The sequence below is a fragment of the Bactrocera neohumeralis genome, chromosome 2 (genome assembly GCF_024586455.1).
Source record: "Bactrocera neohumeralis isolate Rockhampton chromosome 2, APGP_CSIRO_Bneo_wtdbg2-racon-allhic-juicebox.fasta_v2, whole genome shotgun sequence".
In the NCBI taxonomy this organism is placed as follows: Eukaryota; Metazoa; Arthropoda; class Insecta; order Diptera; family Tephritidae; genus Bactrocera; species Bactrocera neohumeralis.
The window spans coordinates 9140425-9166041 of NC_065919.1; the positions used below are offsets into that span (position 1 = coordinate 9140425).

The following is a 25617-nucleotide window of genomic DNA, read 5'->3' on the forward strand; positions in this document are numbered from 1 at the left end:
TTCGCGTGGTTGAGGCAGTTGACGCAGCGCTCACGGTAAGGACTAAATGGCCTCCGTTCTGGCAACCATGTGTGACTTTTATTTGCATGTCGACACCTTTGCTCACTAAAAACAACAAAAAAAAGTTCATTTAAAATTTCAGTATAAAAAAGTCCTTTGCTGCAAAACGTAAAATTAACGCGCAGCGAGTCAAAGGCCCCGCAATGGCGAAGGACATGAATTAAGTTGTGTGCGTGCATGTTCTCCCAAGTGTCAGTGCATGCATGTATTCTTGCAAATACACGTATCTATAGGCTTGCGTGTCCACAATTGTCTTTGTGCGTGCGAAATTAGTCAAAGGTGCGACGACGGCGACGAGGTGTGTGTAAGAGACCTTGATGTGTAGTAGCAACGCCGTCGTTTAGTCAGGTCACGGAATGCCGGCTGTCGGTTAAATGCGAAGCATCGGTGCGTTGTTAATTGCTCTTTGTGCAGATTTGCATCAACGGAATTGTTGCAGTTACTGCTTGCTGTTGTGGACACTACTTTGTCTCAGCTCTCTTAGCCTGGCTTTTAATGAGCGAATATTTTTTGGGGTTACTTTTTGCAAATCGCGCTATTTGCTTAATATATAACATTATATAATCTATAGCAAGTTTTTTTTTTACATTTTATCCATCAGTTCTGCAGTTTTTTTTTTTTTTTTGAATTATTGCATAACCAACAAAATTTGAATTATAATATAACCGCTTACCGCTATAAGCAAAAATTAGTAAAACATTGTTCATCATTTTAAAATTCTTAATTCTTTTTTAAATAGCTGTGTCTTCTCCTAAAAAGTAATACGCCTTGGCCCCAACACACCTGTGCCAACGTTTTCTCCAATCCGCGAAACAGTCGTTAAAGTCCATTTCTCTTTTTACGAACAGCTTCGCGCAAACGACGCATAACACTAAAATAATATTTCTTCTTGACAGTTTGGCCGGTCGAAAGGAATTCGGAACAAACCACACCTCGATAATCGCTGCTGTAACTTGTTATTTCGTCTGCGGCTCACCCTTGCCACGACTTTTGGCCGATTCATCGTCTGTTTCCGGATAGTAAGCATAGATCTAAGATTCATCGCTAATAGTAAAACGTTTCTTGATAGCCTGGTAGTAGGAAAGCAACGCGACGCTGTTTTTCGAACAATTTTGTGATTTTGGAACCAATCGTGCTTTCACTTTTCTTAGGAATCAAAAGATCTTTCGAAATGGTTTTCTCTGTACCTTCCGGTATTCCAACGACTTCAGTAAGATCATTGACTGTTTATCATCACTTCTCAAGCACCATTTCTATTGTTTTGTTTACGTGTTGATGGTCGTCCTGGACGTGATTCGTCATCAATGCGTTCTCGACCTTCTTTGTTTAATTTGTACCAAACAAAAACACTTGCTAGCAACAAAGAATTATCACCAAAGGTCTTTTTCAATACTCTGATCGATTCGATTCCTCACACAAAATTTAATGAACCTCATTGTTGAACAATTTCACTCATCGTAAAAATTGCCGAATGCGCTTTATGTACTTCAGAAAGACAAGCATATACTAAACACTAATGATTATTTTGATGTGACATTTGGCACAGAATAGGCTTTCGCGCGAAATTTAAATTAAAAAGTTTTACTATTTTTGGCCCACAGTATTACTTTACACCAAAGCGATAAAGTTTTTAGGTCCTACCACCGGTTTATGGCGAGTTCTACTTTATATTGCTTAAGCACGAAATTACCCACTCGATGGTGTACATGTTTATCGATTTCTGCCATATCCACAAAAAGTGATTATTAAACATGCTCTCATTAAAGTTTTTGGTAGCGACACACCCATTTCCGTATTTCAAGCTCTTTGCACATTATTAATTAAAAATATTATCGTGGAATTCATATATCCTAGATGTGTGTATAACAGCATTAATTAGAATGAATTCTTTTAAATAGTTATAATTAATGTATTGGTAAAATAATTAACTGTTTAACAGTTGAAGGTTTTGAGAAGTCTCACGTGTCAGTAACAACTTTGTACACCCTTAGGATAGCTTAGATACAAAACTTATTGTAATTACACATTTGTTAATGTACTTGAAAGCAAAATATCTGCTTATTAAATTCAAAAATGCTAGTCATTAGTAATAAGTACTAGTCGCTGCACGGAAGAAGTCACGCATTACGCATGCATGAGTATTATATGTTTCCAGTGGAAAATATAAAATTCCATTGTCTTTATTTTATTATTATGGCCTCGCCACATGTTGCAACGGAATATGTATTTCAGTAAAATAATTATGTGTGCAAAATTGGTTTTCTCTGTAATTTGTGTTTGTGTAGTTGAAGTCTTCCTCTTTCTCCAAGAAGAGTTATGCTATAAATTGAAAATCGAGTACCTAAGCTATACTTTAAGCGACGTCATAAAAATACAAATTGCAATTTATGAAAAATATAAATTTTTGAACGAAGAATTCCAATTAAGAAATCAAATTTAATTTTGACGGACCAGATGGTCTTCATAAATATTATAGTGATTAGAGAGGTGTCCAGTATCCCATGTTAAGCGCGTTAATGGTGGTGGATCACTCATGGTATGGGCAGCATTTTCAGCAAAAGGCAAGTCCAAAATAAGCTTTGTAACAAAATGAAAAAATTTACATTGATTTATTGCAGAACGAACTTCATAATTTTGCTGGTGATTTAGATACCTCGCGTTGCTGTGGTATACATTTTATACTATTATTCACACTTATAATAAACTATTCAGTACAGTGAAATTTTTATTTTCCAATAAAGGCGAAAAAGAATTTTGTCCGTATAAGGATATTAGGGATTGTACTTGAGGTTTAATTTTGAATATGTCCTTACAAATAAGTTTCATTGGAAAAATAGCGAATTTAAGGCTGCTTTCTCAATGTCTGGTTATCAGCCTTTTTGTTCAATTAATAGAGTCGTTCGCTTAATAGATTGTACTTAATATACATTAACAATGTGCTTGGTTTATGGATATGTCCGCTTAATAGAGCGTATATTTAATAGAGCTTTCACTGTATTTTTTATTTGTGAGTTTTTATTACTATCTTGTCTTCTAAGTTGGTTCGAACTGAACACAGTGTGTTAAATTTTACTAAAATCGGTTCAGTAGTTTAGGAGTCCATTGCGGACAAATTAATAATAATCGAGCTATTATAGACTAGATATATACATTAAGCAAGTAAACCAGCAAAAAGAATATTCTAATTTAGGATCTCCGAATTTTCTATAAATAAGGGTTGGTTATTTTTTCATTATCCATCAAATGACGGAGCTTTCATACAAATGCCATATACAATTCACGTTACTCATACTACATGGTGTACTATATAGCTACGTACAGTGCATGTGACGGATAAATTTAGCTGCGTATAACTTTTAAATAAATATTTTTCTGTCAAAAAGTGTTTAAGACCTCTTCGTGTTTGAAAGTTGTATGTTTTTTTGGAAATAAAAATATATTGTGAATTATCAAAAAATACCATAAAAATATGGGTAACGTAAAATGATTTAACCACTATTTGAATTGATTCCTTAATCAAAAAGGCTATACTTCAAGGAGCTTTTGCGAAAAAAACAATCAATTTGAAAAATATCGTACCCCCTAATATAAATAAATGATCAGAGCAACCAGAGGAGTTGAAGTCCGGATTACCGTTGGTTACTGTGTGCCGGTTTCTCTGTGCAAGTGATAAGCATGACTAAATATTGAGATATCGTACTGAAATTTGGTACGCATGTTACCGGCAACTATAGAAAGGTTTTTGTAGTAAATTTTTTTCAAATGTCCACGTAGTTCAACCAACGTCGAAAAATTTTGTGCTTGACATTTCCTTAATATTCTTATGTTTTTCTTTTTAGATCTTCTCTAGCCTCAATAAACTCCATGTAACGACTTCCTGATTATCACCTGTCTTTAAACCATCTAAACGTGGGCCAAAATCTTCGCTATTTTTAATGAAGCTTGGTGAAAAAGTTTTCTAAAAAATAATGTGCTTTTGATCTATGAAAATTGCAGAGTACAGCATGTGCGGTTACACACAAACTTAGCACTGTCTTATCAGTGTAAATTTATTCTTCATTTAAGATAAGTACTGTTCTATAATATTCAAACATATCTTTGCAGAATGTTAGTTATAATGTGGGCATCATATTATTTAAAGGTTGAGCTGCCTTTTGTTATAGCTACAGAAGATTTGATTAGTGAAGCATACTCGATTAATCTAATAATACTTCTTTATTGGTGAATGCAAAATATTAGTGAATTGTTTACTTCACTAATTCCACAATGTAATTTTGAACAATAAATTTTTGCACTGTTATGCAAACGGTGGGCAAAAAGTAGGAAGACTTTTTAATATAAAATCGTCGAAATTTTTTTAACTAGGTTAGTGTGACAGTCACTGACATCTGTGCCAACTGCCACATCAAAATAATCATTAGCGTTTAGTATAACTGGTCTTTCTGAAATACGTACAGTACATTCGCCAATTTTTACGATGAGTGCAATTATTCAACAAAGAAGTTCCATTAAATTTTGTGTGCAGAATCAAATTTGCCGAAACGTTCAAAATGTTGGAAAATACTTTCGGTGATAATGGTTTGTCGCGAGAAAGTGTTTTTGATTGGTATAAATTATTCGAAGTGGGCCGAGAACGCGATGACAACGAAAGAAACTGGTGCTTAAGGATCAACGATTAACAGCCAGAGATCTTACTAGCACCGTTGGAATATAGGAAGCATCAATAAAAATCATTGTATCTAGGAAAATTGAAAGCACGATTGGTTCCAAAATTACTAAATTTTTTTCTATAAACAGTGCTTTTCGACGACATGAGTTTTGAAGAATAAATTAAGAATTTTAAAATTATGAACAAAGTCCTACTAGTTTTTGCTCATAGTCGTGAATTGAACCTTAAAAAATTACTCAGGTAATTCATGCATTTTATTATATACTTAAAGAGGCTTTGCTTTTTATTGCCTTGTTAAACATTTTCTCATTGCTTTTAATGCTTTTTTTCCAACAAATTCTATCAAGATTTATTTGTGTTCAGACCGAAACCAAAATAGAATTTCTCACAGCCTTATTTTTGCATTTGTATTACGTTTATTTTTGCCACTTGCATTTTTGGCACATCGATTTTTCAGTGAACCATTTCCTTTGCAACGTTTCATTTATGTTGGCGTTTCGTCTCGTTCCTGATTAATTTCAAACCTTAGGCATATACATACAAAAATTATACATACAAATATTATGCTGTACTTAATGTTGTTTTGAACGATTTTTATTTCTGCTGGAATAATAATATTTCTATTCATGAACGGTATGAGACTTAAATGCTTGTAAAATTCTTTATGCGGAATGATTTTTCCATTAACTAAGCTTAAAGGGTTAATCACCCACCTTATACAAAAGAGAATATTGATACATAACCCACAAATATAAAGATAATAGGAAAATTTTATCTAAAATATTATTTTTATTTCTTTAGCAGGTCTTACTTTAAGTTTGTAACACTCTGAGTGAAACGTTTGAGATAGTTCGGCTGCCTGTATACTAGCAAACCCGAACTAGTGCCTCAGTTTTTGAGATATCAATCTGATTTTTTTCACCTGTTCTTTTCTCACAAAGAAGCGGACTATTTGTCGGAAATGCTGCTATCGGACCATTTAAGGATATAGTTACCATACAACCTGAACGATAGGTTTGAAGTTCTTGTATGGAAAGCTCGGTCGTTTGACAAGATATTTTAATGAAACTGGCATGAATTATCATCTGCAGTAGTGACGTCAGCCCTGCAGAAATTATTTAGTTCGGATCACTGTAGTTTATAACTGTCATACAAACTGAACGATAGGAGTGAATGGCTTGTATGGAAAGCTCTTTCGTTTGTCGAGGTATCGTCATGAAAATTGGTAAGATATATTGTCTAAGGCAATAAGGCAGTCTCTGAAGAAATCTTTCAGATCAGATCACTATAGCGTATAGCTGCCGTACAAACTAAATGATTGGAATCAAGTGCTTGGTTGGAAAACTTTTTTATTTGATGAGATATCTTGACGAAATTTGGCATGATTTATTACCTAAGGCAATAAAGTAATCTCTGGAGAAATTGTTCAGATCAGATCATATGTATATACAAAATATTGGATCAAGTTTATGTTTGGAAAACTTTTTTTTAATAACTTCCAAAAGTTTTACCAGAGAAACGACTTGATGCAACGTGAAAGAAACAAAATGGTTCATTTAGACACTATAGTGATTGAAATAAAGCCAGAAATTAGTGGGACTTATAAAAATAACAAAAAACATTGCACGATTCCTAATATATAAGAGCTAAGATTATTAAATTTAAAAGCAAATACTACACAATCCTATATATATTCAAATTGTGTTTTTTTTTTTCAAACTACTCGAAATGGTAAACATGTGCAAAATGAAGAGTGCTCGGCGTCAGTAAAGAAAAAATGGTTAAAAATAAACACTTGCTATAAAAGCTGCAAAAACTGCAATCACACCTTCACAATTTGCTGCGGCTTCAACTGCGGTTTCCATTATTTCTATTCATGAATATACATATATGCCAAAGTGTGCGTGCATTTTCATATATATGTATACTATATGCATATGTATTATAAGTGCCATATTTACTAGGCGTTATGCCATTGAATGCACACTCATATATTGTATCCATCCAGTTGTTTATTCACTATTCATTGTGTAAAGTTTTATGTTGCACTAATATATAGGTATTGCTTTTCGTTGTTGTTTTGCTGCTAAATTATGCGGCAATATGTTTTGTGTTTGTGTGAAGCAGCATAGCGCTGCCGAAAAGAGCTATAAACTAGAGGTTGCAGTTGCACTAGTTGCATGCAGCATGGCTTGCAGTAATCCTTGATGTATTTTGTTTCAAAAATTCTGCAAAAACCGACTCGTTTGTGACTACTTGGTTACAAAACCTAAAGTTGCGTCTGTGTGGATGGCCTTGCATTTTCGTGGCAGAAGCGAAATTTAGGTTATTCTGCTACTGCTTAATTCAAGCTTTTTTATGTGACTATTCTAATGCACACACTGTGTTTACCTTTAGTATATTTGTTACAATCCTATTATTTAACTGCAGGCCTAAAAAGTGGCGAGAGATTTTAATAATAGTGAACGTATAGTAGAAAAATATGGTAGATATTTATAGCTTATTCATTTAGATATATGTATTTTAAGTGCTATCAGCAATCTGCCTAGTTGTTATTCGAATATTTGCATCGAACAACGGTTTTAATTTCTCCACATCGGCTTCAAGATGCCATCCACGACGTGGTGCTTCTTAAAGATCGAATTGTGCAAACCAATTTCGGCATTGGCACCTTCCTTCACATCACATACTAGGTTGTTCAACTAGTTTTCTCATTTGAAAAAGAAAACATAATTTTATGATTCAAAATACACTTTATTATTCAGTAAAATCTCCCTGAACATTAACACACTTGCTCCAATGATCTTCCAATTTGTGGATCCCATCCCTGAAGTGAAAATCCGGAAGGTCTGCAAAATACGCTTCAACAGCCATTATGACCTCTTCGTTTGATGAAAAACGCTTGTCAAGCATAGATTTTTTGAGTTCTGGAAACAAATAGAAGTCACTGGGGCCAAATCTAGTGGATGCTTCACCAATTCGAACTTTAATTCATAGATTTCAGGCATTGCCAAAATGCTCTTGCGACACGGTGCATTGTCCTGATGAAAAACAATTTTCGATTTCTTCCGCAAACCGGGTCTTTTTTCATGAATTTTCCCCTCAAGTGGTTCAAAGGGTTGCAATAATATTCAGAATTAATTTTTTTACTAGTTTGCAAGTAATCCGCAAAAAAAATTCCCTTCGCATTCCAAAAAACTGATGTCATAACCTTCTTGGCCGATTACCGGGCACGAACTCGTTTCGAATCCGAACAACCAGGTTCACACCACTCTTTAGCCATTGTTTTGATACAGGATGATGGTGATAGACCCAAGTCTCATTCATAGTGATGAATCGATGCACACAAATTCACTTTATTTCTTTTTGAATCCTCCAAATGTTGCTGAGAACGAATGTGATTTTGTTCCGTTGTTAGCAATGCGGCATCCATTGCGCTCACAGCTTTCTAAAACCCAAACTTTCCCTTAAAATATGGCAAACACTGCCTAATGAGATGTGTAGAGCCTCTACTAAATTTCTCTCAGTTCCAAAACCATATCCTGTATTTTGGCTATGATTTCTAGTGTTGATGCGCTTTTTGGAGGTCCTTCACGTGGATCGCCTTCAAGGTTTGTACGATCATGTTTAAATTCAGCAACCCATCTTTCTACTGTTCTAATTGTAGGTGAATAATTATTATACACTTTTAAAATTCATTCGTGAATTTTTTTGGTGCTACACTTTACAAAAATAAGAATTTTATCACTGCAAGATATTCAATTTTTTCGATTGTAAAAATTACTGTGACGGAGTTGACAGATTGAAATGAAACTTCTCACACGTACATATGAAGAGTGTACCAAAAAAAGCCAAACCAACGCTCTCTCTTATCGAACAGCAAAACTTATTGAACAAACTGGTCATTTTCGCCAGGTGTGAACTGCATTTTTACCCTTTGGATAACGAAACAATTAAATATAGTATGCTGAAAATGCTGTTTTCGGTCTTGCATCATTAGGACATCAAACAAACTAACTTTCAAAAACAAGCCCTACTATATCAGCTCTTCAAATAAGTGACGTTAAAGCAATTAAGTGTGAAGTTGGTTGCGATAAATAAAAGCAGTTCTTGAAGTTGACTTGTATAATGACGTGTTCAAGCTTATCGGTCAGGTTTATTCTCTCATCCACACTTCAGCTCTTTGATACATAAACAGGGTGATCGGAGATTTTGTTGTTTAACTATATTCACTATCGGATTTCTTTACTCACATCGGAAGTTCTGCACTTTGAAAAGCTTTTCTTAATCTCTTAGTGAGAAATTCAATATAACGTTCGTTTTATAAAAGAAACAGCGACCAAATTTTATATTAATGAAATAATTTTCAGCAAGCTTTTATAAAACCGGGCCCTTAAACTTGCAATGTTTTTTGCCAGCTCATTTGGCAAACGCTCGAACTGGAGACAACTGGTTAGTTGCATGTTCTTATTGTAAAATCTTAGCCGCAGACGAACGTCATGCATTTGAAGTCGCTATATTTTAACGATGAAACGATGATAACGTTCAATGTACAGTTATAAAATTTCCGTTTAATTATTTCCACATTTGAACTTTGAACTTACATACAAACATAGATCTATTTTCAATGATATTCTCGCGAAAAACGTTTGCTGCACTCTTTGCTAAAACGGCAGCCCAAAGACTCGGATGAGAAACTCAGCCAATTAAGTCGCAATTCTTCAAAAAGCTTTCGGCGCAGAAATGAAAATAGCGAAGCGAAAGTTTCGTTGCGCCTTTCAGCCAAAGTTGAAAAAATTTAATAACGAAGTTTTCAGCCTTAGTTGATCACTACCCTCCGCTGTTACTATTGCCCGCTCTCGGCTGCACACATGTTTTTAACGCGAGCGCATGGCCGTAAAATCCGAGTTTTTAGCTTCGCCTTTTTAATAAAAATAAGAGTCCTTTTTGCTGCACCTCGCACTTAATAGCAAAGTTTTCTCGAGTGTAAATATTTTGACGCCTAACTGCAACGCACCATGCACGAAATTGCCAACTAACTAACTCAGCCAACGCTCGCGCCACAACCGCTCAACCCACCGGCAAAACAGACTTAGCAAGCAACTTCATTTTGGCAACAGCGCCACACAAAAAAAGGCAATGGAGGGTCGCTTGGCCAGCGCCAAAACACAGCCGACAACGCAATACAGTGGGGGAACTGGCGACGATAAGTGTAAGCGAAAACAGCGGAAATAAAGCAATTCGAGAGTTTCGAACTGGTTTTGAGCACGGCGTCCGGCGTCCGGCGCTTTTACTCTGCAATGTGAAATAATTCCTTGTTGTCGGGTAGTTTTGTGTAATTACAATTATTTGTAATGTAATTGCTGATTGCTAGTTTCACCGCTCGCTCTGAGCGCGACTAGTTAAACTGCGCCAGACAGCGCGCAACCGGCGCAGAAGCGTAAAATCGCTTACAACTTATAATCAGTGTAAGCTAGTGTGAATAATTTGAATTCGTCGCTATGCACTTAGAGGAAAAGCGTAGTTGCAAGAAAAGCAAAAAATTATGGCCATGCGATATTTTAGTTGCTTGAATGGTCTTGAATGAGGAGCAAATTGCTTGGTTCTTCGGCAAATATGCGAAACTTAATATGCGACGAAACGAGGTTGTACAATTTGCCAAAAGTTAGTGATGTGGAAAAGGAGAATGCTGGCATGATAAATGTTGAATAGATGAATAGTAGCGAATAAATGTAAATTTTAGTGTTTTATTCAGTTTCTTCATATTTGAAAGCTCTTATGACACAATTTGCAAGTTTTTTGAATGTATGTTTTCACTTGCTTTATTGAGTTAAGAGTTGCGTGTTAAAAGGGTTCGTTGATACGAGTAGTTGCCTAAATAAACATAGCAAACGCCATACGACTAAAAAATTTAGACTTGTTTTGGTCATTACTTAAGTATCAAAGAACACCCTTTGAAAAATTGTAGATGTTTTGGCAAATGCATACTTTCAAAAATCGAAGCACAAATATTCTCGTATGTCTTTTCCTATATTCCGTCCGAAAAATAATAAAATTGGAAAATAAGCCTTCAAACTATGAACTGTCTTCAAAAAATAACGAGTATTTTAAAATTAAAAAACGTTTTTGTTTTAATGAATAAAATCTTCTTTCCGCGTCAAAAAACGTTTAGATTTCTATTAATATTTTGTATTAATTCTTAGCTCAAGTTTTTAAAATAATATAAAGAAATCGTTCTATTTAAATATTCGACTATAATTTGTCATCTGAGCTCAAAAATAAAACTGGTCTAAAATATGCGAACAAATTGTGTGGCAGTAAAGATCCTGGCTGTACTATGAGAGTTGCTTTTTATATTTCGCGATTACAGAACAAAAAAATTTAATAAAACACTCAAATCGCTTTACTGTTCTTCAAAATGTTCTTCATTAAAATCTATTCACTTTTGCGTGCGTTTGAACCAATTTTCGAAGCACTTTAGCCACTCTGATTGAGTTATGTGTTTTGAAGGCATTAACCGTGTTTTGAGGTGTCGAAAGCCGTTGACCTCTTCGTATTCCGAAATAACAGACAACCATTTCCTTCAATGTGCTTCGTTCATGTATTATTTATGAATGCTAGTCGCACTTATGCCCACAGTTGTCTCAATGTCACGATAGATCACATCACGATCTTACTATATGAGCTTCAATAGTTTCTGACTTTGAATGACCTTCCCGAAATTCGCTTGGGAGTGTTCAACGACCTCGATTGAATCTACCATGTTATCGATAAATACTGGTTCTTCTTGAAGTTTCTTCTTTTCTTTATATACTGCTTTCGCTATTATTGTCGAGTTAACAACAGTGCGCCAGTCGTTTCTTCTTTTGGCTTTGTGACGCCAATTGGATATTGCAGGCGAAGCCAGGTCCTTCTCCACCTGGTCCTTCCAACGGAGTGGAGGTCTTCCTCTTCCTCTTCTTCCCCCGGCGGGCACTGCGTCGAATATTTTCAGAGCTGGAGTGCTTTAATCCATTCGGACAACATGACATAGCCAGCGTATCCGCTGTTTTTTAATTCGCTGAACTATGTCAATATCGTGGTATATCTAATACAGCTAATCGTTCCATCGAATGCGATATTCGCCGTGGCCAACGCGCAAAGGACCATAAATCTTTCGCAGAACTTTTTTCTCGAAAACTCGCAACGTCGACTCATCGGTTGTTGTCATCTTCCATGCCTCTGCACCATATAGCAGGACGGGAATAATGAGTGACTTATAGAGTTTGGTTTTTGTTCGTCGTGAGAGGACTTTACTTCTAAATTGTATATTCAGTCCGAAGTAACGCCTATTGGCAAGAGTTATTCTGTGTTGGATTTCCAGACTGACCTTGTTGGTGGTAGATCAATACCATCGGCATACGCCAGCAGCTGTACACTCTTATAAAAGAATGTACCTGCTCGATTAAGTTCTGCAGCTCTAATTATTTTCTCCAGCAGCAGATCAAAGAAGTCGCACGATAGGGAGTCGCCTTCTCTGAAACCGATCCTGACGGAGTTTTTGGTGTTGCTCAAGGTCAGTTAACACAACCGTATTAGTCTTGCGGGGATACCAAATTCAGACATGGCGGCATAAAGGCAGCTCCTTTTCGTGTTGTCGAAAGCAGTTTTGAAATCGAGGAAGAGGTTGTGTATGTCGATTCTGTTTTCACGGGTCTTTTCCAAGATTTGGCGCATGGTGAATATCTGGTCGGTTGTTGATTTTCCAGGTCTAAAGCCACATTGATAAGGCCCAGTCAGTTTGTTGACGGTGGGATTTAATCTTTTACATAATGCGCTCGATAGAACCTTATACGCGATGTTTAGGAGACTTATCCCACGATAGTTGGCGCAGATTGAGGGGTCTCTCTTTTTTGTGGATTGGGCAGAGCGGTAAAGTCGCCAAGCACGATTTTGATATCATGGCGGGGGCAGTTCTCATAGGTGCATTCTAAGCGCTCATAGAATGGAGACTTCGTTCTTCTCTTCCGTCGGAGCGTGGGCGCAAATCAGCGATATGTTGAATAACTTCGTTTTGACGCGGATTGTGGCTAGAGGTTCATTCAATGAATTAATGACAATGGGCAACGGCATTCCTGGGAGGGTGGTGATGTCAGCTTTCACTCTAACGAGGACATCAACCAGCTGGGCAGCGGCACCTTCCCAATTAAGGGACTAGGCATTCCAGGTGCATGCCCTTAAATCGTAAACCTTAATTCGTTTGCCATGGTCGCCGTCAAAAGGGGGGTCTCTCATGCGAGGCTTGTTGTTATTTTTCATTGTGTTCGTTTTTTTACGTGGCGGGTCCCAAACCCAGGGCACAACCCTGTGGAGGGGATGTTTAGCCTTCTCTCTTTAGCTTTCCTTCAAACGAATATTCCTAGGCTGCCCAGAGGATACTTGGTTAAAGACCGGAAGTGGTGATCTGCTTGAGGCATATGTAAAAGAATCGTTTCCGGCCACTCCCAAGTGAATGGCGATCAGAGAACTTTCCTCACTTGCGTGAACATGACTACAAATGACTCCATCCTTGTTGAAGTTTAATCGCCAAAAATTGAACTAAGTTCAACCACGCACTCTTGCTTATGTAATCCATGTCGAAAGTTGTAAAAACAGTGTCGTAAAAATGGTCGTGATTTAACACCATTTTTGGTTAAAATGAATATTTTGAGTTGCTGTAAACAGGACAAATTGCGCTCGTATGTCAAAACGTTCTGAGTAGAATAGCAAATTTTACGAAAAAGTTGTGAGTTGCCAAATTTTAGCATTAGGGTTGCCAAATATCGAAATAAAAAAGGCAACTTACGTACTTTAATGAGATATTCGCTTACTCCCACGTATAATTGAAAACGCTAACTTTACTGTTTGCTGTTGTGCTATTTGGACAAGGGAGCCGTGAGCAAAGAAATCGCGAAACGAAAGCAGCTAATTACAATAAAGTCGAAGAAACCACAAAGCATTAAGCAAATTTGAAGAGAAATTAAAAATAAAATTCTGTATACTAACTAGAGGAGCATGAAAATAGTAAGAAGGTTTCTGTTTGAGATCAATGTCTGAAAAACAGATCAAAAATTGCGATATCTTTAATCCTTTAAAAGAAGCCTGATTTTTTGTTTTTAAAATTTTTCACGATGAGTCAACACTCTTTATTTGACTATTGAAATGGTCGAAGCCAACACTGGATTCATATTTATTAATCCTTAGTTTAATTGTTTAATATATACATATATTATATATGTATATGTGTATATACATGTAGATAGTATAATCTCTACTATTGTATTTGCAGTTGAGCTTGTTTTTGTCAACATTGCAACTGACATGTTCACAAGCTGTGATTCATTAGTTAAATGCGACTGAAGTGTAAACAATACTCCAAAAGCTGTAAATACCATATTAGTACAATATGAAACAACAACAACAATAACAATAACACCAACAATGAAAGCAATAATAAACATGCAAACGTCAACTAGCATTGACATTATATATTGAACAATTATGGACAATACGTATTACAACAGCAGAAACAATAATTAGTGTAAAACATGTAAGGCAAATAACAGTTGACCGCAGTACACAGATCTACATGCTCATATTTACTATATAGTACCAGCTGCATTATTGCGGACATTGCTGAATATATAGTAAGCAGTCCGAAGCATAAACTCTTTTTGCATTGCATTCAGATTCCAAGCTTCCTGATTCGGTTTCTAACAGGAATTACTGTTCTCCCACACTTTAACAGAAGCTAGCTGATCATAACCGTCCTGTTAGATCAAGAACTGAGCGAATAGTGGAAAAATTTGAATCTACAAGCACGGTAGAAAATGTTCTCGTGCCATTGAGACAAAGAAGTGCCCGTAGTGTCGAGAATATTGCTGCCGCTAGCGCATCAATTGAGGAAAACCCAAATCAGTCTCTCACACGTCATTTTCAAGCGTTGGGCATCTCTAAACATCGTTTATTTTGCGAAAAGCTACATTCATTTCAAGTAAGTTAACGCAAGAACTAAAACCGCTTCACCACCAGAAGTCGTCGTATGTTCATGAATTGGGCTGAGCAAAAACTTCAAAATGATCCGAAATTTCATCGAAAAATTATCTTCAGAGATAAGTCTCATATCGGACTGAATGGCTTTGTCAATACGCAAAATATGCATTACTGATCAGGCAGCAATCCACAAGTACTCCATTAGTCATCATTGTATCCCGAAAAAATTACGGTTAGGTGCGGCTTATGGATCGGCGGTGGCACTGAGCCGTACTTCTTCCGTGTTGATCAAGACCGGCACGTTACTCTGAATGGGAATCGCTGCCGCTCAATGATAACCAAATATTTGTGACCCGAATTGGATGATATGGACTTGGACAATATGTGGTTCCAACAGGACCGCGCCACAAGCCACACCTCGAATGTCACAACCGATTTATTGAAACCCAGGTGAACGTGTTATCTCATGAAATGGCCCAGTCAACCGATCGCCACGGTCGTGTGATTTGACGCCGTTTTACTACTACCTGAGGAACTACGTCAAGTTTATGGTCTGAGTCATCAAGAGAGCGACAATTGATGACGTGAAATTCTAGCAGTCTCGGCCGATTTATGCTTGAAAACCGTCGAAAATTGATTTCAGCGTCTGGTCTTCAGCAAGCGTGCCCATGGTGGCCATACAAAATTAAATCGAATTCCATACATTATGGCATCGAATTCCACAGGAATAAAGAATTTCATTGATATGTCAAACCGTTTTTGTAGTGATCTTATTGAAAAACCCTTTATAAGTGATCAGGTGACGAGCTGAGTCGATTTATCTGTATGTATATACGGGAAGTAGTGTCTTAGAATTTGAGTTGTCGATCTGAAATTGTGCACACTTCCTTTACTTCCTAAAACCTTGCTCATTTATCGGAACTGTCGATATCGGAATAGTATAGCATATAGCTGCCATACAAACTGACCGTAAAAAAATCAAGTTCCTATATGGAAAGCTTTTTTATTTGACAAAATATTTTCAAGAAATTTTACATGGATTATTGTTTAAGTCAACGGTACAATCTATGAAAAAATCAACCAGATCGGATCCCTATAGCCTATAGCTGTCATACAAACTGATCGATGAAGTTATTCCGAACATATTTTCTTCAGTAGTTTACTAAACTGCCACTTATCCTTCGTACGTCTAAATGCAAATACTTGTATGTTTAACAAATGAACATTTGCATACGCTAATTCATATTATCAAGTGTTCACTGTATTTACAAGAAGCGTTTATATGCACAGGAAAAGGACAGATTGACGCTGCAAACAATAGAATATCAATAACTCGCCTGATATTTCGTATGAGTATTTCATAAACACTCTGATGTGTATGAAGTCATGTGGTTGTGGGTGAATATGTGACGTGGCAGCTTTAGCCCTTCAGCCCTTTGTAGTAATTCATTTCACAACAACAACAACGGTAAAGTTAACAATTGCACAGCAACAAAGTACCGCTGAGTAAATAAACAACAGCAAAACAATGGCTGGCCATAACACGCTATTTGCAAACACACCCACACACATACATTTGTAGAACATGCATTTATTTAAATTGAGGTGATAAGCTGATTGCAACACTTCGCTGCTGGCGGTCGGTACCATTGACTGGCGTGCAAATACATTCGATGGCATAAAGAAAAAATACCGTTAAACGTTGTTTGTAAATTATCCGCTGGTTGGACTGAACGAAATGTTAATAAAATAATAATTTTCATGGCTGCAACACGCTAAACGTCAATTAAGTGCCAAAGTCGAACAGAATTACAGACCGAGCGCAAATTCGTGGACATTGTCGAAGTGTTGGCGTTTAAATGGCGCAGCGTTTGTCAGAAACACACGTATCATAGCCATATTTATTAGTTAAATGCAATAGAGAGCATATATTGCATACTTTTTAGGAACTTCCACTCACGCCTTGGTTCCACAAATTCGCATATAATAATCAGATTTTTTTACTTGATAAGTAGACTGTCGATTTTTCTCAAGAGTTAAGCATTTTCCAAATCTCATCAGAATGGCGACATTTTTATATGAACCAAGACTTAAATGAAGTTTAGTTCTTCGAAAAATTTATGCATTTTGATAAGTGAACGAGGGGATCGATCATCTTCGATTTCCTGAACTCAACCATTGCCACTTTTCTTACTCACAACTTCATCTATCCTTGAACACTCCAATATAGCTTATTGAAATGAACACCCCGCCTTCGGATAGCAGCTTGATTGATGTCAGTACTGACACAACAGCAGTCAGAAATCGACAATTGGCGTCAAGCAACTCACACAGCATTGTCTTGCAGCGCACAATACGAACTTCACTTTAGGCAAAACCATCACAAGAACAATAACAATAGATTTGACACATCAGCAGCATAAACTGACAACAGCAACTTCAACACGAATTCGGTGTTAGCAACAGCAGGCAGTGAGGCCAACACCTGCAGGCGATCGCCAACCGACTACTAGACCAATAAAAGGACGTTCCAAAATCAAGACATAAATAGGTCAAAATTGTGAAAAGCAAAACCGAGTATGGAAAATAAAGAAGCTAGACAAACAGACACACAAACATATGGTATTGTGGGGAAGATGATTAAGCGACGATTGTCGGTGCGATGGCAGGAAAAGGAGCATTGAAAGCTGAAATGCCACTGAAATTACCAAAAGTACATATGCCACAAGCGATTTGCAGCTGTCATTCGCACATTCAATGATTTTAACTGCATCAACTGTTGGCGCAAACGAAGGGTAGTGAAGGGAAATTACATATGCAGTGACCCCGATGGCACACAAACTACAAATACCGCGTGTAGTGTTGTAGTGAGGCTCGAGGCGCCAGAAGGCAGAGCCAATGAAGATGTCACCACTGACAAGGGGTGCTGGAAATGACTACGTAATGACAGTCGCTTCGAACAGCGCTCAGCCTGTGCTTCCCATGTATAATGCAATGTGCTGTGGCGTTGTGCTGGAAGCCAAAGTCATCCGACCGGCAAAGGAAACAGCACTGACGGCAAGCGGCGACAACGTTTGGTCACTGAAAATTGCATTAATGCACATTTCGAAAGTCCAGCATGTAAACCAATGAGCCTTCAATCCAACGAGCAGTTACATACATATAAAGTAGGAACATCGCAGTTTTGCACTTTTTAAATATATACGTATGTATGTACACATGTAAGTACGCATGTGCTTGCCTATGGCGCAGCGGATGCCGGCACTGTTGTCATTCACATTATGCAAATTCGATTTGGTGTGTGCACAAATTTCATTTTATTCTTAATTTCTTTGTAAGCGCGTCCGGCGCATAAGCGAATGCAGAACAAATTGAAATTTGAAGTAAAATCTCAAAAAAAAAAGTGAAAATTGCATTGCCTGCCTTTATGTGTAAGTGAAAGTTTAATCGCTTTTCTGAACAATTATATGTATGTGTCATAGTGATGTGCTCTGAATTAACACGGAGATTAAAGTGTTGCTTTGGACAAAATCGCATGCCAGATTTCGTGAAGATATCTTGTCAAATGGAAAGTTTTTATGGGATTTGATTTTGATGGGTCAGTTTGTATGACAGCTATATGCTATAGTTGTCCGATCTGAATAATAAGCTAAGTCAAGTTTCGTAAAAATATCTGAAAAAAAATTCCTTACGAAGATTTGTTTTGGATAAATTGGTTTGTATGGCTGTTATACCTTGTTGTAATCTGATATCGGTGGTTCAAGCAATTGAGCAGCTCTTTCGGATGTGCAAAACTTCAGGTCGATACCTCAAAAGCTGAGGGACTGCGTTCGCGCAAATACTGACAACCACATAGATAAGGAGACGAACACGGCTTAATCGACACATCACGTCACGCTAGTCAATTATATATTCACATTGACTCACAAAATTGATCACGGTATCAACACGTACCTAATCGATGACGAAAAACTCGAAAATACAAAATTAAGAATCTAACTCAAGCAATATTTCATTAAACAACAACAAATAAAAGCAATAAATACAATAAAATATTTCAGAGGAATCCAATTTTATGACTTAATATAAATGGGGTTAAAACCAATATTATAATTCGCTAAATGAATTGAATTCGCCTGCAATCGATTTTTTTAATATACCCCATAGATGCGCGTGGGGTTAAGATTCAGAGATTGTGGAGACCAATCAAGCTTTCTAATATTATTGTCTTGGATTCATTTGTGAGCTGCCTTTGTTGAATGTTTCAGATTATTGTCTTGTTGGAAGACAGTCTCCGACCTATTTTCAGCCAAGTTTTCTACAGTGCCAAACAAGTGGTTCCAACTAAATAAATTTAAGACTCGAACCACCACTGGTCGACATGAATCCTTACATCACAATAAAGCCTCCTCCAAACTTCAGCGTAGACTTAACATAGTGTTCCTATAAATAAGAAAATCTACTTCTCCAGATCAATCCGCGCCCATCCGATACCAAACGATATACTATATTTTGATTTTGTTCAACTCCGCGATCTTCTCCCAATCACTTTCAATCCAAGTTTTGTATTTTTTGGCAAAATCTAGCCATAATTTCCAGTGTTTCTCAGAAAATAAAGGTTTTTTGACTAATGGTCGGTATTTAAGACCAGCATTACATAATGTTAATGTTGTCTCTGCAGGAACTTTTAAACTATTATTTTTTTCCAGGCTTTGGCACTTTTCCACGCCCTCTTCGAATTTGTCATTCCTTTTATTCCAAACACAGTCCGTTTCGAAGCTGGACTAAGGACTTTTTTCACGGCCTGCTTTACTTTTTACGAACAAATTCGTAATTTTTCTGCGAGTTTTGCTTACAATGGTATCAGAGTGGCTAGTCTTCGGGAAATTTTGAGATAAGTCACACCCTCATCGTACTATTTGTTGACAGTTTGATCGGCCAGAAAGAATTCGGAGTGCACCACACTTCAATAATTGAAGAAAAGTGTCAACATAACTTTAATTTTTGACCTGCTTTGACGTAGTTTTTTCGGTTTCAGCTCACTTTTGTCAAGATATTCGGCCTATTGATCGTCTGTTTCCGGCCGTAACCACAGATCGAAGACTCGTCGCCAGTAATGACATATTTCATGACATTCTGGTAATCGGAAAGCATTGTTTCGAACAAATTTTGTGCATTTGGAACTAATCGTGCTTTCACTTTTCTTAGACCCAAATGATCTTTCAAAATGGTTCTCACTGATCCTTCCGATATTCCAACGACGCCAGTAAGATCAGTGACTATTAATCGTCGATTCTTAAGCATCAGTTCCTTTATTATATTGACGTCTTGATCATCAGTTCATGTTAATAGTCGTGCTGGACGTGGTGCGTCGTCAACGCTTTCTCGGCCCTCTTTGAATAATCAAAAACACTGCCTCGCAACAAACAATTATCACCGAACAGTTCTTCCAACATTCTGAACGTTTCGGCATAAGAAATTTAATGAAACTTCTTTGTTGAATAATTTGAATAGAAGCGTGGTCAGTTTCGTGAGTCACTGTATATCCCTGATAGGCTCTCTAGTTTGGAATGCTTCACGTTACTTGATGGCTCAAGATTTTACTACTAACAATTCCACTATTAAATTATTCGAAACTCTGAGCGATCCTCATTATTAAACTTTTCAGGGCGAGTATGGCAAAATAGGAGTCGGGGAGAATTTATGGAAAAGTGTCAGCTTTCGTAAGTGTAAGTACAAATTTGAGAAATGTGCAAAAATGGCGCGAGATAAATAAAGCATGGCATATCGAAAATAAATATTGTCACTACGAAATTCAGCGAAGAGCCACAAATATGTACATCGTGCGGCGCGGCCACGTAACATTGCGCAAGCAATGGAGCAAAGCAAGCACGATAAAATGGAACTGCTGTAAAGAAATATGTAAGGAAGCCAAAAAGAGTGGAAAAATACACAAGCACCGTAAGTTAGCTGCTGCAGGTGAGCAGGGACCTTGCTGTTTGGCCGGGGCATAACTACATGCAATACAACCGGGGTATATGATACAACGCCTGTAGTTATGCTGCAGAATATTCACTGCAGTAGGGGTGAGCAAGCGCAGTGGTCGTATTGCGACCAACAGCTGGTCATAAAGCTAGTCAAGCGTAGAAACAAGCCAGAAAGCAGTCGGAAGGTATACACGAGTACGCGCATTTGCAATGGCCTAGGCGAATAAGTGGGGCAGGAATTTGCGTTGTAATGTTGCGGATGTTGCTACAGATAACGTTGAATGGTTGCAAGTAATAAATTCTTGAAATATAAGTCATTTATAAATATTTATTAGGTATACCTATAGAGAGCCTTGCCAGCGACGGCAGGTAAGTGCAGTGCGTAATCAATACCAATAACAGGCAGAGAGGCCTTTTAGTGTCAATATGAGAGTATATAGGAGAGTAATGATTTTTGGTAAATAGTAGTGGTAATCTGCCTTTCTACCTTCAACGCTCCAAATATAATTTGTTTAAACTGAATCTTCTTTAAGATTTCAGCCGATGGATTATCCTTTTTCTTAAGGTATTTTTCTCCTCAGCGCAGCACCACTGCAAGCTTTTTAAATATTTACCCCCAGCGCTGCGCTCACTTATGACCCCAGCAATGGATGTTGAATAAGATATTACGACTGTAACATGGCAGTTGTAAAAATACAAAAAAGGTCAGCATGCAAAAAATGAAAAATACTTAAAATGAAAATCATAAATTTTATTGTTGCAGTAACGAATGGCAAATGCCATGGCAGGAAGTGTGTGGCGAGCGAGTTACCGGAGTGGCATAAAAATTGAACGCCATAAAATGCACATAAATACATATAGATGTGTAGGTATGTGCTATATATAAATAGCAGCAATCGGTAGTGCATACCCAGTCAGTCGATTGGGTGTGTCGGTGTGTTTGTATGTGCGTTCGAACGTTTTATAAATTGTCCATAAATTTATGGTGGCGCTTTGAAAAAGAAGGCAGCGGCGACAATCAGCAGGCAAGTGGCCCGAAATATACGATAACATTATGTAACTCCGCCATAATCGATGAAAAATGTGCGAGCAAAAAGGCCAAATGGCGGGAATTTGACAATGCAACAACAGCGAAAATTGAAAATGTTAAAAAAATATGCACTAGAAATAAAAGAAATGCGCAGCTTTAAATCTGATGGTAATTTAATATTCTCAGTGATAAGTGACACTAATATTCGTTGGAATTGTGGTACATTTATTGATAAAAAGTCAACTCAAACAAGCACACACACTGTGCGCTGTACTAACTGTTGACTGAGAGTAGCAAATATTTTTTCTACTTCTTTCAGTCTTTTCATGTTGTTGTTGCTGCAGCTGGTTTCTGTATGTTCACTTTTCATATGCATGGCTGCCATATGCTATAGTCGTCCGATCTAAGAAAAAAATTAAAATTTTGTAACATAGCTTCGGCAACTAATTGCTGTCAAACTTCGTGAAGATATCCGGTCAAAGAAATCGGTTTTTCTTGCAAGAACTTTGGGGGAAATAACTTGTGCGAAATTTCAGTGTGATATCTCATAAACTGAGAAACCAGTCTGCGTATACACAGTAAAATGGACTGACGAAAGTTACTAACTCAATTCAGCCCGTCAGCTCTTTTATAAGATTTCCGACGTAATTGAAGGTTGCGTTGGGTCCCACACAATTTATCAATAGCTCAAGGCAAATGCGGTGTCGATTATTCGAAAGAAATGTTGAACAAGTAAGGAAGCGCTAAGTTCGGCACTAATTTGTTACCAGCTTACCAATTAATATTTTTGAGTTATATGTTGAGCTCTTTCCTTTTGGTTTTTACATGTACCACTGTAGCTTAGAGTCAAGCGTCATTCCTAAGTATTTAGCAGAGATAATGCAAGGTATTCGTGCATCGTCGTCAATGAAAATTGGTAAGTGCTGTATCTTGTTAACAAAATCAAATGTGTACAGACTTAGTTTCATTAAGTTTTATCTGCCATTTCTTTGTCCATTGTAGGACTTTATTTACAGCTTTTTAGAGATTAGTAGTTAACTCGTGTTCACTATTAGCAGCAGCAAGCACCACGGTCTCATCCTCAAATGAGATGGGTGTTATGCATATAATTGCAGCCTACTGGCAGGTTATGAGTGAATAGAATATAAAGAAGAGGGCCCAACACACTACCTTGTGGAACCCCTGCCTTTATTTCCCTAAGTATAGAATACTTGTCTCCTTGTTAAACGCGCAATTAGCGACCTGATAAATACGATTTTGTGATATCATAATGCTGTTTCAGTAAAATCAGTCAAAAGTCATTTGCATGACGGTTGGCTTTGAAGAAATTGGGAAGACCAAGCACCGAAGACGGATCACTCTTCAAGATGACAATGCGAGCTCTCACACATCGATTTCAAAGATGCATTTTTGTGCACTTAAAACAACGATTTGATGAGTCATTCACCGTATAGTACAAGCGTAAAGCTATATTCAGACTATTTATAATCTGAACTTTGCTGAACACTGCAAATATTTTTAAAGGAGAGCAACAACAAAAATGTGCTTGATTTGCAGTGAGCGGGAATTGATAACAAAAAAGTTCGGAGGTTATCACAGATGTGGGTATTACCCATGAATAATACAGTATATAATATTTACAGTGGGCTCATGTAACATTTCAAATATTTGTTATAAAGTATAATATAAATAAAATACAAATAAATAAATTTATCTATGAATGATAGTTTAAATGACAGCGTTGGCATTTTTTTCAGTGCAAATAATTATCAGAATTGTTCGCTAAAGTCATATTGAATCGTTATTTTTTTTAACTAAAAATTTAAGCTTATATCACACTGTAAGCCATGTAGTTTCCTGCATACCATATACAAGCTCCTTATATTTATATTGTTAATATTGAAAAGTTTTAGCACGCCAGCTTAGCTTAAACGAAACAGTCGCTTAGAGCACGTCGCAGAAATTAAAATGCTCCGCTTTATATTGTTCCTGTTACTACATTATTTATTGTGGTTTCCCATTAAGAAGGTTAGCGGTGAAGATCTAAATTCAAGCGCGATTTATGACTATAATTGTGATGTGCAAATAGATGTCGTTAAACAGTTCCTTCAAGAATTGCAAGCTGTGCGAAAGCGGGAAGATGATATTTTGGCACAAATATCTCTTATTGAAACCAAACAGGAGAGGTAGTGTAATCTATTTTAAAGATTATTCGTACTATTTTAGGTAAAATTTCAGAGTTCGAAAGTCGGTGCCTTCAAGCTGTTTGGAGGCAGCAGCTGAGAGCTTCAAAAGTGGTGTTTACAATATAACATTGGAGAAGTTTAGTGACACACCGTTTGCCGTTTACTGTAACGAAGAGGTGGACTATGGTGGCTGGTTAGTTATACAACGACGTGTCAGTGATGCCGTGGATTTTTATAGAGACTGGGGGGAGTATAAAAACGGTTTCGGGGTGCTGGCTGAAAACTATTGGATTGGTTTGGAAAAACTACATGCCTTCACGAGTAGTTGTCAGCATGAGCTCTATATTGAATTGCAGAGATATAGTGGTGAAAGTTATTATGCGCGCTATTCGGAATTTGTAGTCGGCAGTGAATCGGAGGGATATCCTCTTCAAATATTGGGTACTTATACAGGCACTGCTGGTAATAGCTTGGAATATCACTTTGGTATGAAATTCACCACTCGTGATCAGGATAATGACCTCCGTTCCCATAAAAATTGTGCTGTTCATTTCAAAGGTGCCTGGTGGTTTAAAAGCTGCTATGATAGGTAAGTACAACACCGTTAACTTGTGCCACGTGTATTTGAGATTTATGTGCATATTTGTAGTCATCTTAATGGAGAATATGGACAAACGAGCACTGGCGTCGAATGGTTCGGCATAGCTGAGGATGAATCTTTGAAATCCGCGCAAATGATGATACGCCCCACAGAGAAATGCCTAAGACGCATGTCACTGAAGGCCAAATGATTTCATAATTTTTTGGATACGGTTTTAATTTTTATTAATTAAACGTATTATTATTGTTTTATTCAATTTTTCGTTTTGATACAGACATTATGCAATCTTTGATCAACACTCTCATGATAACAAAATAATGTTTTCAATTTAATAAATTCAAGAAATTTCAAAGCGGGAAAAAGGATTTATTTGCTTTTGTAATTACTGAATTTAACGTCGAGACAGACGGGTGGCCTTTTTTAGAGAACGAGAGCAAATATTATTCACTGAAGATCGCTTCATTGTTTTTCAAAATTTTTTCCATTTTGCAGGTATTTGAAGGATTTGCCGAAGGATTTTTGCCACTCCGATTGAGATTTCTCAAAATATGCGTTCGGATAGCACCATCCACCTCTTCAGGTGTCGAAAAATATTGACATATTATTCTATACTTACTTTTTACTTCTACTTACTGTTTACTTCTGGTCACCGTTGAGTTTCAAAGTACCGCGATCGTATTTCTTACACTTACTCATTTCGCTCGACCTATTCGAAAACATAGCATTGAGAATTGTAAATGTGTAAGCTCATTTTTGTATGAAATCCAACAACAATTTTTTAAAACAAGTGTAAAAATTTATAATTTTACGATTTTACGATGCTTTACGACGGGTTGTGAGTACGCCAAATATTACATATTGGAACAAAAAAGCAGACAAAAATCTTAATTAAATTCCCCAGGTAAATGAAACTTCAAAAAAATGTATTTTTTTTAGTTTGTAGGACTGCCCTTAATTACTGTGCCAAATATAAGTGCAATCTGCCAAACATTTTCTTTGCAGCAGCTGCTTAAGACGGTACACCTCAGTAGTGCGTTGCGATTTTTACAATAGATAAAAATATCGAACAAAAA

The 25617-nt window shown here is 36.9% G+C and overlaps 1 protein-coding gene across 1 annotated transcript; it reads left to right on the plus strand.

Moving 5' to 3' along the window:
• The first annotated feature begins 23659 nt into the window (after window positions 1-23659).
• Window positions 23660-24909, plus strand: LOC126767845 (fibrinogen C domain-containing protein 1-like). The gene is made up of 3 exons (XM_050485521.1): window positions 23660-23943; window positions 23996-24532; window positions 24593-24909. Exons 1-3 carry the CDS (start codon window positions 23726-23728, stop codon window positions 24732-24734), a joined length of 897 nt encoding a protein of 298 aa, XP_050341478.1. The 5' UTR covers window positions 23660-23725; the 3' UTR covers window positions 24735-24909.
• The last annotated feature ends 708 nt before the right edge of the window (window positions 24910-25617 follow it).

Coding starts and splice junctions, on each gene's coding strand:
- LOC126767845 (XM_050485521.1), top strand. CDS start 23,726: ATGCTCCGCTTTATATTGTTCCTGTTACTACATTATTTATTGTGGTTT. Junction 23,944..23,995: donor ATTGAAACCAAACAGGAGAG/GTAGTGTAATCT, acceptor GTAAAATTTCAG/AGTTCGAAAGTCGGTGCCTT. Junction 24,533..24,592: donor TTTAAAAGCTGCTATGATAG/GTAAGTACAACA, acceptor GCATATTTGTAG/TCATCTTAATGGAGAATATG.